This window comes from Hyla sarda, chromosome 2, assembly GCF_029499605.1.
Source record: "Hyla sarda isolate aHylSar1 chromosome 2, aHylSar1.hap1, whole genome shotgun sequence".
Lineage (NCBI taxonomy): Eukaryota > Metazoa > Chordata > Amphibia > Anura > Hylidae > Hyla > Hyla sarda.
Window position 1 is genome coordinate 295,441,771 of NC_079190.1, and position 17,770 is coordinate 295,459,540.

The window sequence follows — 17,770 nt, forward strand, 5'->3', positions numbered from 1 at the left end:
TGCTCCTGACAGCTGCATCGGATGCCCGGCGATATGCGATTGCTGGCCCCAGCCGCCGATCACTGCTTGCGGCGCCGTGATCGGGATTAGACGTATAGATACGTCCATTTGCGTTAAAGCACGGGAAAAATAGATGTATATATTCGTCCATTTGCGGGAAGGGGTTAAGGAGGAAAATCCCAAAAGGGAACCACACCCTGAGTAGTCCTTGTGAGAAACAACACATACAATGAACAAAAAGTGACAAAAAGCATTAAATCAGATGTGCACTGTGAAGTTCAGCCCACACATCTGGGGGGATCTAGAATAATATCTCATAGTGACCACAGTGGTGCTATGGGCAAAGCTAGACAGTTTTGGTTTAAGCAGTTCGAGTGGGACCTAAGGGGTAATGTTTCTCCAAGAGGAAAGTGTCACGAAGAGATATGGAAATTTATAGGCCATTCATGATCCACTGGGACTTCTTGGAAGAAGGATATGCACAGCAACTCTTCTTTTGGATGCCAGTTTTTGGATCTGGGCCATTGTGTTTACTTACCTGTTCCACCTGCTATCATTCCAACATGACGGGCAAACTTCCTCTCAGCTAGGGATCTCTTGTTTGATTGAATAGCAAAGTAACCTCATAAAATGAAGAACAAAGAAATCATACTTTTAGTGTGTCTTAGAAATTTATGTCCAGATTATTTTAACTGTGGTCTATAGGGCTTATGTCTGATACTGATACAATGCATTCCTGTCAGCTAAATGGGATTGATGCAATGCCGACCCAATATTGTATTTATGGGCTCTTAGGTTAGCTAAGTAGGTTCGGGTGTGGTGTATTTGTTGCAGATCTTTAGTGTGGATTTCTAATGGAGAAAGTGTCAAAAAAAGTAGGTAAACCTATCTAGACTTTGTACATAAATAAAGCCATACATTCTTATGTTGTTTAACCAATTTAGGGCGAGTACTGGTATATCATGTACAGTGCTGCCCCCTAGGTTTTTCCGTTAAGATTGATTTATAGTCAGTGAGTGATGTCTGCATATGCTGATGTTAGTTATTAACTCATTAAATGCCACAATTGTTGGATTTAAGACGATTGGCAACAGGAGTGGCATCTGTCAGCTGTCTAACTGACACCCCTGCAATGTGACTTTACAGGTGGCCTTCTGAAGGTAAGTATAGAATTTTGATTTAAATGACGTGTTTGATAATATTTGTGAGTAATAGCTGTGTAATAAAAGCAAGTTATTTAACACAGAAATAGAATACCTTTTCCTTGATATACAAAAAGTCCTTTTGGACCTTGGAATTCAATAGTTTCCCCTATGGAGAGATTGTCAAGGTACTGGGACATTTTACCTCCTTCTGGAAAGTCTGGGTTTTGATCTTTAAAGTAAACCTTAAATAAAAGAAAATCAGAATTAGAGCAATGTGGTTATATTCCATTCTCTAGTCTTTAATTCTGTGGAATAATTTGTTTTTCTTTTCCCAAACATACACCGAGCATGGTCATTGCCTATATTGGGTAATCACACATTTTCCTTGTAATTGTTGAAAAATTACCATAAGTATTGAATTGTATAGGGTGAGTAAACAAGGTTTACTAATAATGACTATTGTAAAGCCAGCAATTGGTGCTCACCAGTGTACAGTGTATCCTGGCACTCAACTGTGCCAAACCACGATCTCTGCCTCACCTCCCCGCTGACAGGTCCAGACTTCCTCCTCTGACCTCTGTCTTGCTTCTTGTACTTTGCACCACTTTTGAGTTCCACAAAATAAATGTATAGGTGTAGGAAATGGACAGAACTAGTTGACTATGTTTGGACGCAGTATACCTCGGCTTACCTTTTTAACATGAGATGTAAATCCAGCTGGAGACACATGAAAATACAGTATGGACTAAGAAGGTGTACAGTGGGTATCGGGATATGTGTAGTACAGAACCTGAATATTAGCATGTGTATTATGAGACCTAACCACATTCTATTAGTGTTTATGATTAAAAGTACATTTAGGGTTTGACACTCAACTAAATTAAATGCTGGCTTGACAAACTCTTAGTTTGTTTGGGATTTTTTAAAGGCCTTCCTTAGAGGAAATCTTTTTAGAGAAGTTAGTTATAAAAAGGCATATGTAGACAAGTTGTTGACTATGTAGGAAATTTTTTTATAGATCTGCCTTTGTTTTATTTTATCTCCCTGAAAAAGCCCTAGATCAATATGCTGCATTCCTAAAAGATAAACCGCAAAAAAAAATAATATATATATATATATTTTTCCAGGGACATACAGTGTATATGTAAAAAGTCTACACACTCACACATTTTAAAATACCACGTTCTTGTTATATTAAAGAAAGAGAGAAAGATAAATTATGCCAGAACCTTTAATGCAACCTATAAACTAAAATCTTTGAGGGGGAAAAGAATAAATACATAGCACACTATAACATGATTATTGTGTACACCCTTAGACTAATACTTTTGTCATGTCTGGGCAGGGAAGGAGTGCAAACAATTCTCGCCCACTCCCCCTATCCCTGCCTACTTATGTACATGTCCTAGGTGGCGGGTCCATAACCAGAGTGACGGTCCCTACTTACAATAAGTGAGGGCAGTCCAGACAAAATAATAAACTATAATGCAGACGGAGGTTGGGACTCTGAATGAAATCACTCAGACTAACAGAAAAATAACTAAACATACACACAATAAGTCGCTGTCCACAGTCCGAGTCGATACCAAGAGGTCACAGATAAGTCAATTCGCAAAGCCAGGAGAAGAGTCAGAGAGCGGAGCCAAAGGGTCAAAATGCCAGATATAACAGATGCTAAATAAATGCTAGCTAGGAGTACACAGAGCTCTTAAGCAGGCAAAGATTGGGAGTAGACTGCCAGCTTATATAGGCCCAGACCAGGTGCTCACATCAAGGTCAGCTTACCAATCCAGACAGCTGGCGTAGCCCAAACCAAAACAAAACAGAGAGAGCTGTCAGAACCGTTTAACCCCACGGGTTATGACAACTTTATTGAAGCATCTTTCGACTTTATTAGAGCAATCAGTCTTCTTCGGTAGGAGTCTATTAGTATGGCACATTTTGACATGGTAATATTTGGCCACTCTTTTTTGCAAAAGCGCTACTAAACTGTCAGATTGCTCGGGCATCTATTGTGCACAACCCTCTTCAGATCACCCCACAGATATTTAATTGGATTAAGGTCTGGGCTCTGGCTAGCCATTTCAAATAGTTAATCTTCTTTTGGGAAAACCTTGCTTTTGCGGATTTGAATGTGTGCTTCTTTGGATTGTTGTCAGCTTTCTAATGGACAAATTAGACAAAGTGCCAAAATTGCATATTTGGAACTGTTCATGATTTCCCTCCACCATGACTAAGGCCCCGGTTACAGCAGAGGAAAATAAGCCGCTAAGCATGATGTTGCCACCACCATGCTTGACTGTATGCAGTTCTTTGAGTTTTGTGCAGTGTTGTTTTTGTGCCTAACATATCTTTTGGAATTATGGCAGAAAGGTTCAACCTTGGTTTCATCAGACAATAACTTATTTTTTCACTTGATTTTGGGCAACTTGATGTTTGTTATTGCACACTTTAGCTGTACTTAAGAAAATAGCTTAGGTATAAGAAAAGACTTCCGTTTTGCCACTCTACCCATAGCCCTTTTATATGAAGAATATAGTAGATTTTTGTCATATGTAGCACACAGCCTTTACTTGCTAGACATTCCTGCAGTTCCTTTAATGTTGCAATAGGCCTCTATGCCCCCCCCCCTGGCCTGTTCTTCATGTCATTTTATCAATTTTGAAGGGATGTCCATTTCTTGGTAATTTCTCTGTTGTGCCATATTTTCTCCATTTGATAATAACAGACTTGGGCTCTAAATAAGCCAATTACAGAGCAAGAGCTTTAAGAAGCCTGGGTCGGGTGGCCTCTCTTTCAAGCAGTATAGAGAATATGGGGGACAGTTATCATTGCATTTAGAGCTGTTTTGTCATCTATGTTTTGCGCCTATTGTGCGACTTTTCAAATAGACATACTTCATAATGTTGTCTTGCAGTACATCATTTATCCTTTTAACCATGCAGTGGTCATGCTTTTATTTATTGTGACTTTTGTAAAAATTTGCTAATTTTGGCGAAAAAGGCTAAATCGAGGTGCAAATTTACACCATTTCAAAGGAGATGTTAGAAACACCTCTACACTAAGGAAGTGTACCAAGTACTGATATCGCATCAAATTTATCATTGTCCTTGTGACTTTCGATAAATTTGTTGGGCGCACGTCAAAGACACTGTAAAAAAAAGGGTGGAGAAAAACAACTACACTAAACATCCTTTGATAAATGTCCGCCTATGTGTTTCTACTGATGCTTTTGGAAACATTTTATAAATCCTGTGATACTAATCCGTGAGAGAAGCAAAATAGTTTTGAATTTGAAAAAAATATAAAGACTCACCGAACAGAGTCATAGCAGCCCATTTCTTTACTCAATACTGAATGAAAAATCTCAGCTAAGGTTGTTTGATAAAGGCGCTCTGATAAGCTTTGAGATGATTAAAAGTTTATTGTTACATTATACGCTTCGGCCGCACACGCTGGCTGTGAGTGCATGGTCCCATTACCTGCTGCTGCCGGCGGGCCTGAGACTCGCATCGCGGGATGCGCCCGCATACCAGCCCCAGTTCGTTACTCACCTGGTGTTTCTCCTGCCCCCGCCTCTGCCTCTCTGCTCCGGCGCATGTGTCCCCGTCCCCTAGGGAGCGCGCATCGGAGCTTTAAGATTTAAAGGGCCAATGCGCTCATTAGTGTAATTCCCCTGTGACTCATTGATAAATTCCTCCACCCTCCTCGCTTCCCTGCCGGATCTTTGTTGCCTTGTGCCTGAGAGAAAGCATTCCTGAAAGTTGCCTTGCCGTGTATCTGATTCTTTGCTCCTTGACTTGACCTTGCTCCTCTGCCGCCTGCCTATTGACCTCCTGCTACGTCCTGATTACGCTACTGTGCCATCTACCTTGACCTTTTGCTATACTGACTACGAGCTGCCTTATCTCTCCTGTGCCTCGCATTTCCTTAGCCGCCTGTGTGGTCGAGCCGTGCCAGGGGTAGTGACCTGGGTGCCACCTGCCACAGCAAGTCCATCCCACTTTGCGGCGGGCTCTGGTGAAAACCAGTGGCATCTTAGACTCCGCTCTCCGGTATGGTCTGAGTCATCTGCCACACAGGTCCAGCAGATCCGGAGTTCCTATCTTCTGAAACGTGAGTGTTACAATTATATGGGTAAAGGGACTCACTAAAATGTTGGTATATACAGATTTACGATAAATATAGAGCTACTATGATTAAAAAGATTTTCATGATGGAACTACACAACTTAAAGTGGTCCTTCAGCGAAAAGTGTTTTTTTGAGTGGCCCAGTCTACCTGCTTTAATAAAACCAGACCTGTACATACCTCCTGAGCTCCCCTGGTAACACTGCCCCACATCTCCAATGCTCTCTTGTGCCGTGTACTTGTAGTCAATATGTCAGTTGCCACTTAGCAAAACACTAGTAGCAGTGGTGTCAGGCAGTGATTAGTGGTAATTGCTGTATTGGGCCCAGCCCTGGTCTCACCCCCCTCTGGGACTCAAGTCATCACATTGCTAATCAGTCAATCACTGAATAAGGTGGGACACCGCTGCAGCCAGTTATTCTCTAAGCAGCAAATGACATATTGACAACCAACACCCACAAAAGGAGAACTCCAGTTACCAGAGGGAGGGAGGGAATGCGGGAGATATGTGCAGGTTTGATTTTTTTAAAAGCCACAGCTTGAGCATCTTTATAACAAAAAACTTCTTTCCAGATAATCCCTTTAATAGATAAAGGGTAATTGAAAACTATTAGAAAAAACAACAGTGCAATTTCCTGCCTCTGACATTTTTTCTGGCTTTTTTTTTCTGGCGTTTTTGCATTTGAGTGGAAATTGCATTTTTGGGGATGGGATGGGCAAAAATGAATTTAACAAAACGTTTACTTTTTATAACCAAATTTTTATAAATTTTTTATAAAGTGTGTGTGTTTCACTTTTTTTTCTCAATTTTTGCCTTTTTTTAGGTAGTACTACTACTCCCAGCATGGAATAGAGATTCGGAGCAACTCTACACAGCTCTCGCATCTCTGCTCTGTGCTCCAGGCCGGCCAGTGATGTGAATAGAACATCACTCATTCATATTTTCCGCCCAGAGTGGAGATCGGCCGGATGGTTGCAGCCAATCACAGCTCTCAGCGGGAAATATGTATGAGTGATGTTCTATTCATATCACTGGCCGGCCGGAGTATAGTGCAGAGATGCGTGTGCTGTATAGAGCCGCTCCGCATCTCTGCAATAGACAGGACGATCGCATCGGGTGTCAGGAGTGACACCCACTGTGATCTGTCCTTAACTGCAGGTACTACTACTCCCAACATAGAGCACACTGTGCTCCATGCTGGAAGCTGTAGTACCTGCATTAATAGACAGATCGCAGCAAGTGTAACTTCTGACACCTGCGGTGATCTGTCTATTAATGCAGGTACTACAGCTCCCAGCATTGAGCAGAGTGTGCTCCATGTTAGGAGCAGTAGTACCTGCAGTTAAGGACAGATCACAGTGGGTGTCACTCCTGACACCCGATGCGATCGTCCTGTCTATTGCAGATATGCGGAGCGGCTCTCTACAGCACTCACATCTCTGCACTATACTCTGGCCGGCCAGTGATATGAATAGAACATCACTCATTCATATTTTCCGCCCAGAGTGGGGATTGGCCGGATGGTTGCAGCCAATCACAGCTCTCAGCGGGAAATATGTATGAGTGATGTTCTATTCATATCACTGGCCGGCCGGAGTATAGTGCAGAGATGCGAGTGCTGTAGAGAGCCGCTCCGCATCTCTGCAATAGACCGGACGATCGCATCGGGTGTCAGGAGTGACACCCACTGTGATCTGTCCTTAACTGCAGGTACTACTACTCCCAACATGGAGCACACTCTGCTCCATGCTGGGAGCTGTAGTACCTGCATTAATAGACAGATCGCAGCAAGTGTAACTTCTGACACCTGCTGTGATCTGTCTATTAATGCAGGTACTACAGTTCCCAGCATTGAGCAGAGTGTGCTCCATGTTAGGAGCAGTAGTACCTGCAGTTAAGGATCACAGCGGATGTCTTTCCTGTATAATGTACAGGGTGGGCCATTTATATGGATACACCATAATAAAATGGGAATGGTTGGTGATATTAACTTCCTGTTTGTGGCACATTAGTATATGTGAGAGGGGAAACTTTTCAAGATGGGTGGTGACCATGGTGGCCATTTTGAAGTCGACCACTTTGAATACAACTTTTGTTTTTTCAATAGGAAGAGGGTCATGTGACACATCAAACTTATTGGGAATTTCACAAGAAAAACAATGATGGTTGGTTTTAACGTGAGTTATTTACAAGTTTCTGACCACTTATAAAATGTGTTTAATGTGCTGCCCATTGTGTTGGATTGTCAATGCAACCCTCTTCTCCCACTCTTCACACACTGATTGCAACACCGCAGGAGAAAGGCTAGCACAGGCTTCCAGTATCCATAGTTTCAGGTGCTGCACATCTCGTATCTTCACAGCATAGACAATTGCCTTCAGAAGACCCCAAAGATAATAGTCTAAGGGGGTCAGATCTGGAGACCTTGGGGGCCATTCAACTGGTCCACGATGACCAATCCACTTTCCAGGAAACTGTTCATCTAGGAATGCTCGGACCTGACACCCATAATGTGGTGGTGCACCATCTTGCTGGAAAAACTCAGGGAACGTGCCAGCTTCAGTGCATAAAGAGGGAAACACATCATCATGTAGCAATTTTGCATATCCAGTGGCCTTGAGGTTTCCATTGATGAAGAATGGCCCCACTATCTTTGTACCTCATATACCACACCATACCATCAATTTTTGTGTTCCAACAGTCTTGGAGGGATCTATCCACTGTGGGTTAGTGTCAGACCAATAGCGGTGGTTTTGTTTGTTAACTTCACCATTCACATAAAAGTTTGCCTCATCACTGAACAAAATCTTCTGCGTAAACTGAGGGTCCTGTTCCAATTTTTGTTTTGCCCATTCTGCAGCACCTGAAACTATGGATACTGGAAGCCTGTGCTAGCATTTCTCCTGCGGTGTTGCTATCAGTATGTGAAGAGTGGGAGAAGAGGGTTGCATTGAAAGTTACGTTAAAACCAAGCACATCATTGTTTTTCTTGTGAAATTCCCAATAAGTTTGATGTGTCACATGACCCTCTTCCTATTGAAAAAACTAAAGTGGGATTCAAAATGGCCAACTTCAAAATGGCCGCCATGGTCACCACCCATCTTGAAAAGTTTCCCCCTTCACATATACTAATGTGCCACAAACAGGAAGTTAATATCACCAGCCATTCCCATTTTATTAAGGTGTATCCATATAAATGGCCCACCCTGTATAGATGCGACCGGCCACTCTTCTATGGTTCCCTGCACTGCCGTATATATACACCTATTCATATTTCCCACAGAGAGTTGTAATTGGCTGGAACCATCTGGCCAATCACAGCTCTCGGCGGGAAATATGAATATGTGTATATATACGGCAGTGTAGGGTACCATAGAACATCGTCTATAAATTATACAGAAGGATGGCAATGGGTGTCAGAAGTACAGGTACTACTACTCCCATCATAGAACAGTTTGTTCCATGCTGGCACTAGTAGTACTACCTAAAAAAATGTAAGAAAAAAAAAGTGAAACACACACTCACAGAAAATTTTTATTTATGTCGCCTACATTTTTAGGTCCCTGCCCGCCCACATAAATTGATCCCTGTTTTGAAAATTAATAGAAATTTTGTTATAAAAAAGATCAATTTTGTTAGACACAATTTTTTCCATCACTACTGTATCTTTTTTTCTCCTTTTTTTAATGGTACCCTACCAAATTTTATTAAAAAAGGTATCTTCATCACTTTTTTGGATCGCTAAAGTCCAAAAAAGAATAAAAACCGCCTGCAAAAACGCCAAAATTAAAACACACATGTCGTTTTTTTGCCATTTTTTTTACTCCCATAGACTTCTATGGGAGAAAAATGCCATGATTTCAGGGAAAAAACAACATAGGCTCAACATGCTACGACTTTGCAAAACCGCCAAGGAGCTAAAAAAAAGAGTGAAAAAAATGCCAAAAGGATAAAAAAAAAAAAAAACGCCAAACTGAAAAACGCAAAGTGGAAGAAGTTTTAAGATTTCTCATTGATTTACATCTAACATCTGGCCGCAGCATTTTTTCAATGAAAAAACGCCATGGGGAGTGTTTTGGCATTTTTTGGGGGAAACTTAGTCTTACACATTTTTATAAATCAGGTTTATTGTGTGTTATTTTGACACCCAAAATCCTGAGTATGGGGGGGGGGGGGGGGTGATGTTTTATGAGGAATAAAAAATATATTGTATATTTTTTTTCATACATGTAATTTGAGTTAAAAAAAAGGATTTGACAATTATTGACAATTATCGTTAGAAACGTGGTATAAAACATAGGAAACTATATATCAATTTAGAATTATAGATGATGTGTACGCAATGTAGACATTTCTAAGCAAGCATTTGTGACAAGCTTGGATATAAATTATATTTGATATTTGAACTTTCTTCCTGTTTTTTATGTATTTCTGTGACAGTATTCATGTGCACCTTAGATTTATTGTTTATTTATTTGGTATATTGTTTCTAATGTACTAGTGATTTTAACACACACACACACACACACAGAAAATATGGTTGTATTTTATTGAAAACTAGCTGAGTACCCGACATTGCCCGTTTTTTCCTTCCTAATCCTTTTTGGGGAGGAAAATAAACAAAGGAGGAAGCTTTTAACTTCATATTCAGTCCTCATATATTGTTGTCATATCCCAACCCCATATCCCGACCTCCTATCCCGTCCTCCTATTTCGACCTCCTGTCCCGACCTCCTATCCCGTCCTCCTATCCCGTCCTCCTATCTCGACCTCCTATCCTGTCCTCCTATCCTGTCCTCCTATCCCGTCCTCTTATCTCGACCTCCTATCCCGTCCTCCTATCCTGTCCTCCTATCTAAACCTCCTATCTCAACCTCCTATCCCGTCCTCCAATCCCGTCCTCCTATCCCGACCTCCTATCCCGACCTCCTTTCCCGTCCTCATATCTCGACCTCCTATTTCGACCTCCTATCCCATCCTCCTATCTCGACCTCCTATCCTGACCTCCTATCCAGACCTCCTATCCAGACCTCCTATCCTGTCCTCCTATCCTGACCTCCTTTCCCGTCCTCCTATCTTGACCTCCTATCCCGTCCTCCTATCTCTACCTCCTATCCCAACCTCCTTTCCAGACCTCCTATCCTGTCCTCATATCCCGTCCACCTATCATGTCCTTCTGTCCCGACATCCTATCCCGACCTCCTACTCGACCTCTTATCCCGACCTCATATCTCGTCCTCATATCCTATCCTCCTATCCTGACCTCCTATCTCAGCCTCCTATCCTGACCTCCCATCCCGTCCTCATATCCCGACTCGTAATATATGTACCAGGTAATGAAATAGCTCCAGCCGTACGGAAATTATATGGAAACATACATTTCCCATTGATTTGCATGGAACTTTAAAAAAATAAAAAAACCCTGACCCTCACAAATGGGGGTAGTTAAGGGTTAAATTAACTATCCTATATTTTAAGTGGACATATAAGTAACATGTGACCAAGTATTATCGAAATATCTCCAGCCGTTTGGAAGTTATGCAGTAACAGATATTTCCCTTTGACTTGCATGGGACTTTAAACATAAGCCCCGCCCCTGGCAAATGGGGGTGAGTAAGGGTTAAATTACCTATCCTATGTTTGTTGTTGACATATAAGTAACATGTGTGCCAAGTTTCATGTTAATATCTTTCGCCGTTTGAAGGTTTTTGTGGGACATACATACATACATACATATATACATACACACACACACACGTTGAGTTTTATATATATAAACTAGCTGAGTACCCGGCGTTGACCGGTTTTTCCTTCCAAATCATTTTTGGGGAGGAAAATAAACAAAGGAGGAAGCTTTTGACTTCATATGCAGTCCTCGTATATTGTTGTCATTTCCCAACCCCACATCCCGACCTCCTATCCCGTCCTCCTATCTCGACCTCCTATACCGTCCTCCAATCTCGAGTTCCTATCCCGACCTCCTATCCAAACCTCCGATCCCGACCTCCAATCCCACCCTCATATCTCGACCTCCTATCTTGACCTCCTATCCCATCCTCCTATTTCGACCTCCTATCCCGTCCTCCTATCTCGACCTTCTATCTCAACCTCCAATCCCGTCCTCCTATCCCGACCTCCTATCCTGACCTCCTTTCCCGTCCTCATATCTCGACCTCCTATCTTGACCTCCTATCCCATCCTCCTATTTCCACCTCCTATCCTGACCTCCTATCCCGACCTCCTTTCCCGTCCTCATATCTCGACCTCCTATCTTTACCTCCTATGTCAACCTCCTATCCCAACCTCCTATCCAGACCTCCTATCCCGTCCTCATATCCCGTCCTCCTTTCCTGTCCTCCTATCCCGACCTCCCATCCCGACCTCCTTTCCCGACCTCCTATCCCGACCTCCTATCCCGACCTTATATCTTGTCCTCATATCCTGTCCTCCTATCCCGTCCTCCAATCTCGAGCTCCTATCCCGAGCTCCTATCCAAACCTCCGATCCCGACCTCCTATCCCATCCTCCTATCTCGACCTTCTATCTCAACCTCCTATCCCGTCCTCCTATCCCAACCTCCTATCCCGACCTCCTTTCCTGTCCTCCTATCTCGACCTCCTATCTCGACCTCCTATCTCAACCTCCTATCCCAACCTCCTATCCAGACCTCCTATCCCATCTTCATATCCTGTCCTCCTATCCCGTCCTCCTATCCCGACCTCCCAACCCGTCCTCATATCCCGACTCATAATATGTGTACCAGGTATTGAAATATCTCCAGCCGTACGGAAGTTATGTGGGAACATACATTTCCCATTGATTTGCATGGGACTTTAAACAAAAACCCTGACCCTCACAAATGGGGGTAGTTAAGGGTTAAATTAACTATCCTATATTTTAAGTGGACATATAAGTAACATGTGACCAAGTATTATGGAAATATCTCCAGCCGTTTGGAAGTTATGCAGTAACATATATTTCCCATTGACTTTAAACATGGGACTTTAAACATAAGCCCCGCCCCTGGCAAATGGGGGTGAGTAAGGGTTAAATTACCTATCCTATGTTTGTTGTTGACATATACGTAACATGTGTGCCAAGTTTCATGTTAATATCTTTAGCCGTTTGGAAGTTTTTGTGGAACATACATACATACATAAATACATACACACACGTTGAATTTTATATATATATAGATGCAAACATATTTGTCTCTTTGTGTGAACATACCCTAACACACACAAATTTTCTGTGTTTTATCTTTGCCTTGGCTTGTTTTATGAAAGTTGCAGGAAGGTACTCTTAAGAAGAAACTTTTTTTGCTATGCTTTTTAAAACAACCGATGGTATCTGGTTTCTAAAAAGATATCTTTAATAATAGGCAAGCTATAGAAGCCGTCATATCCATTGAAACAAGCCATTCATCCACCTGCTGCCTCAGCTGGGAGTCTCACTTACCTGCCGCATAGACTTGCTTCATACGCTGCTATATGCACAAGTATCCTGTTCTGGCTGGTTAAGCAGAGGTCCGATACCAACATAGCCGCACGCCGCTGCTACGGACCTCCGACGTGGGAGTCTCATGCCAGAGCCCCGCTGCTAGACGGATTCCAACCAACGCCTACCAGTCATACTACATCAACTTTACCATCCTCGGCCCGTCACAGCACGGAGGCCAGCGGACAGGGTGAGAGACATTTAATCCCTTGACATTCTTGAGCAGCTCAGTCTGTCAATCAAAGACTGTTTCATTGCTATAGCCATCCAATTGCCGGACCAACAGCTTATGCCAGACAATCGGCTGATAACTTAACAACAGCAGTGCTATATTTATTCATATATACTATTAGGGCCCAATGGTAAAATATTACATATACTATTGCTCAGTCTTGTTATTCATATTTATGTTTTATTAATCTAATTTTAAAATTGTTTTTATATTGTGAATAACATTGTATAATAAATTGTTTTGCATTCCCATCAATCAAACTGTCTACAATTTTTGTTCATTGTGCATCATCCTTGAGGTGTGGTTAATATATTATTATTAGATTAGTAAATTACTTCTATTAAAAAATCTTAATCCTTCCAGTACTTATTAGCTGCTGAATACTACAGAGGAAATTATTTTCTTTTTGGAACACAGAGCTCTCTGCAGAAATCATGACCACAGTGCTCTCTTTTGACATCTCTATCTATTTTAGGAACTGTCCAGAGCAGCATATGTTTGCTATGGGGATTTTCTTCTACTCTGGATGGTTCTTAAAATAGAGATGTCAGCAGTAGTGTTGCTCGCGAATATTCGCAATGTGAATTTTATTCGCGAATATCGCATATTTGTGAATTCGTGAATATTCGCGAATATAGCACTATATATTTGTAATTACGAATATTCATTTTTTTTTTCACAGTACACATCACAGTGATCATCCCTCTCTGCTTCCAACTTGTGTGGTGTAAAGAAGGCTGTAATACTACTGTGTGAGACTGGCGTGCAAATTTTCGCATATGCGAATTTTTGTATATGCTAATTTTCGCAAATGCTAATTTTCGCATATGCTAAAATAAAACGTGAATATTACGAATATGCGAATTTTGCGAATATATGACGAATATTCGGCCATATATTCGTGAAATATCGCGAATTCGAATATGGCCTATGCCGCTCAACACTAGTCAGCAGAGAGCACTGTGGTCATGATGCCAGCAGAGAGTTCTGTGTTCCAAAAAGAAAAGAATTTCCTCTGTAGTATTCAGCAGCAAATAAGTACTAGAAGGAGTAAGATTTTTTAATAGAAGTAATTTACAAATTTGTTTAACTTTCTGGCACCAGTTGATTTAAAAAAAAAAAAAAAAGTTTTCTACTGGAGTACCCCTTTAACTCTTTCCTTGCTGGGCCCAGCAAGATTTAACAGTAAACTAGCGTTCTATACAGATCACTGGTTTACACAACTTTTGACATGTCAATCCAACCTGCCTGGCTGGCATAGAGATCTGTCATTTCTATGCATATAATGCAATGCAGAGAAAGATCTCTTTAAGGAAGCTCACTCAACTTTCCCAATCTCTACTATTGGTACAAGTAAACTCTACTATGGGTACAAGTGGACAGTGAGAACCATAATTAATGGCATGAATATATTCTACACTTAAACTTTTTTCTTCAGCCTCTGGAATTCCACAAGTAGCTGTATTATCAACATGCTAACAATGTAGATGTCAGAAGACTCTGGAATTAAACACAATGGGGGTGATTGCTCAATACCTGTGTAGAGGAAGAGTAGTCCTGTTACTCATAGCAACCAATCAGATTGCTTCTTATATTTTTAATCTGATTTGTTTCTAGAGGCAACTGAACCACTCCTAAAACACAGGTTTTAACAAATCTTCCCCAATGGATCAGGTCACTGGCCATCACTTAGGCAGACAAAAAAAGATGTATAAAATGCCAGGCACGATTTCGACCTCCAGTTTCCCAAAATCCCCCCCCATGCCAAAAAAAGGACAAGAGCAAAATTACCAAGTCACTAAACAATATTACATAAAATAAAGCAATATGTAAGACCTCTAAAAGCATAATTGTACACATACTAGCATATAGTATTACCTTTATTAACAGATCAACGAATCCTTTGTCCTCACAACATAATGGAGTGTAAGGTCTCACCACAAGATTGTCATTGATTCTAGCTGATAGGTAGATACATTTACCTATGAGAAATGTGTATGAATTTTAGATAAAAAATACAATTAAAAAAACTGCATTGGGGGAAATTTATCAACACTGTTACAAATGTTAGTGCAGGCCCAGTACAAAGCTTCACAACTTTCTACTCTTCTATATCAGGGTCCCAACTTTTTAGAAAGTGAGCAGGAGACCCAGAAAATGGCATATCCCTAAGACATAACCTTTTATGTTGTGCAACAATAAAGCACTCTATGAAATAAAAATCTTTTCTTGTTTGCAAAACATTCTTGGTTTTGCATTCACTTTGCTAGAGAAGCGCCATTTTAAAGTTGTATTTTCCATGGCCTTGTGTTTGTTTCCATATACATTATACCGGCTGGCTACTGCTGAGCTTGGATGAAACACTGGGGCGGCTGACCTCACACTTGCTAAAGGCCTGGAGAGATGTTGAGCTCTAAGCTAGAGCCCTGCTTCGGGATTGGGGTCCCACTGGTCTTGCGGGACCCAATAAAAACCTAGCGTTCACAGGCTTTAATTAAGTTGTTGCAGGCTGGAGTTGGCGGTCACAGAACATACAGCAAACCCTGCAAAATCCCCCACAGTCCTGCAAACCTCTGAAATGGCTGATGAAATTGCACAAGTGGGTGTTGAAATGGCACAGGGGTTACTATTTTTTAAAGTAATGACAAAATATTTGCAGGAGCTGGAGGTGACAGCAAGGAAAGGTACAGTTTGCTTTTCTACATTAACAGCTATTCAACAGTGTCTGCAGCTCTTAGCACATACAGCTGGCAGATTCCCTGTAAACTTACTTACCAGGTGGAATTCCCAGTGTATGGTTTGTGGATGGAAGAGCAAATCGAAATCTCCTTGTATTATGATTTATAGCCTACAATTAAAATAATAGTTGATTAATAAGTATTCATATTCAGATACTAGAAAGGATGTTATGATAAAATGTTCCATGTTACATAAATTAATAGAGAAATTAATTAGCTAAATTTTCTGTTCCTGGCAGAAGGGCATGGCTGGTCTAATACGAGTGGATTATATGTACATTTTTGAGTATATATATATATATATATATATATATATATATGCATATTACTGATGTAAATCCTGGTTTAACTGACTTTCTGATGACAGTTGTCAGTTCAGGTCACCAGACCTGTGTTCGTGCCAGGACTTGCGTCTCTAATACTTTCTCAAAAATGTGCATATAATGTGCTTGTGTGAAACCAGCCTATATGTGGCATAACAATTTGGTGAAAGTTAATTGAGGTGTGTTTCTCCGCTCCCCCAATGTAATTGTTTTCATATGCTGCAGTGTGATGTGTCGGGCTTAGAAAACACCCGGTCCTAATGTATCATACTGGTACTTAAAGAATTGATGGCTGACCTCCACCTCCGCTACGCAGTCCTCCACCCCCCATGCCCCCTCCCTCCCCTTCCAATTCATCCCCTTCCCCTTGTGCCAGGTTAAAATAAAAAAAATTAAAAAAAAACAAAGCAAAACATAAAGACATACTCACTTTTCCCACACATCGATCTCCTCTGGCCGCCTTCTTTAGCCTCCACAGTGGAGGCGCCGATGAGTGATGTATGTCTTTTTATCTTGTTTTTTCCCCCCCTTTTTTTATTTTAACCTGGCACAAGGAGGGATTGGAAGGGGAGGAATTGGAAGGGGACGGAGGGGGCACCCACATACCTGGCTTCCCCCAAATACTTGGCCATCTTCATACCTAGCTACCTAACTAACTTTATAACTGGCCTACATACCTGGCTGCCTAACTACTTATCTACATACCTGGCTATCTAAGTACATGCCTGGCTACATAACTACCTACCTACATATCCAGCTACATAACTACCTCTCCACCTACATACCTGGCTACCTAACTAAATACCTAGCTACATATCTGGCTGCCTATCTATCAAACTATATACCTATGTACCAGGTTACTTACCTACATACTGGGCTGCCTAATTACCTACTTACATACCTGGCTACAGAACTACCTACTTACATACCTGTCTACATAACTACCTAGCTAGCTACCTGGATACCTACATACCTGGATACCTAAATACCTAATTACATACCTACCCACATACCTGACCACCTAACTACATAGTTAGCTACCTACCTGTCTACCTACATACCTGCTTTTTCTGTGAAGGACACCAAGGTGGGCATTATTTTAGTCTGGGGATCCAAAGATGGGGAGATTGTGTGAAAATGGGATGGCACTGGAAAAAGAGTCTAACATGTTTGTCCTGCATATGTTAAATGATAAGTTTTGGCTGGAAGAAGTCGACATGGCAGTCTGAACTGGACAAAGAAGAAAAGAAAAGAAGACGCCTCTGATCAGAAAAGAATTGTGAGTCCCTAGATGTAACTGTAATAACTTATATGGTGTATATATCCTATGTACAGATGATATCTACCTCTATATTGTCCTGTATATAATCACTTATATGGTATACTGATCCTATGTTCAGCATGTATCTACCACTATAGTTTTATTCAGTACAGTATGGCGGTATTATCCAGTTATTGTGTGCTGGTATATATTTCCTCCTTGTATACCAGTTTTATAGGCCATGGAAAATGATCTTACCTACATTAACCCCTTAATGACCACGGACGTAAATGTACGTCCTGGTTTGGCGGTACTTCGCACACCAGGATGTACATTAATGTCCTGTGTATGACCGCGAGCATCGGAGCAGTGCTCGCATCATACACTGCAGGTCCCGGCTGCTATCAGCAGCCAGGGACCCGCCGGTAATGGCCGACATCTGC

The 17,770-nt window shown here is 41.4% G+C and overlaps 1 protein-coding gene across 2 annotated transcripts in view; it reads right to left on the minus strand.

Moving 5' to 3' along the window:
• Positions 1 to 17,770, minus strand: part of LOC130356274 (NADH-cytochrome b5 reductase 3) — a 147,695-nt gene that overhangs the window by 41,275 nt on the left and 88,650 nt on the right. For both annotated transcript variants that reach the window (XM_056557541.1, XM_056557542.1), the window contains exons 3-6: positions 15,781 to 15,853; positions 14,884 to 14,987; positions 1,258 to 1,387; positions 539 to 622 (exon numbers count right to left, since the gene is read on the minus strand). In XM_056557541.1, the coding sequence (XP_056413516.1) occupies positions 539 to 622; positions 1,258 to 1,387; positions 14,884 to 14,987; positions 15,781 to 15,853 (391 nt within the window). The remainder of the gene's footprint in view (positions 1 to 538; positions 623 to 1,257; positions 1,388 to 14,883; positions 14,988 to 15,780; positions 15,854 to 17,770) is intronic.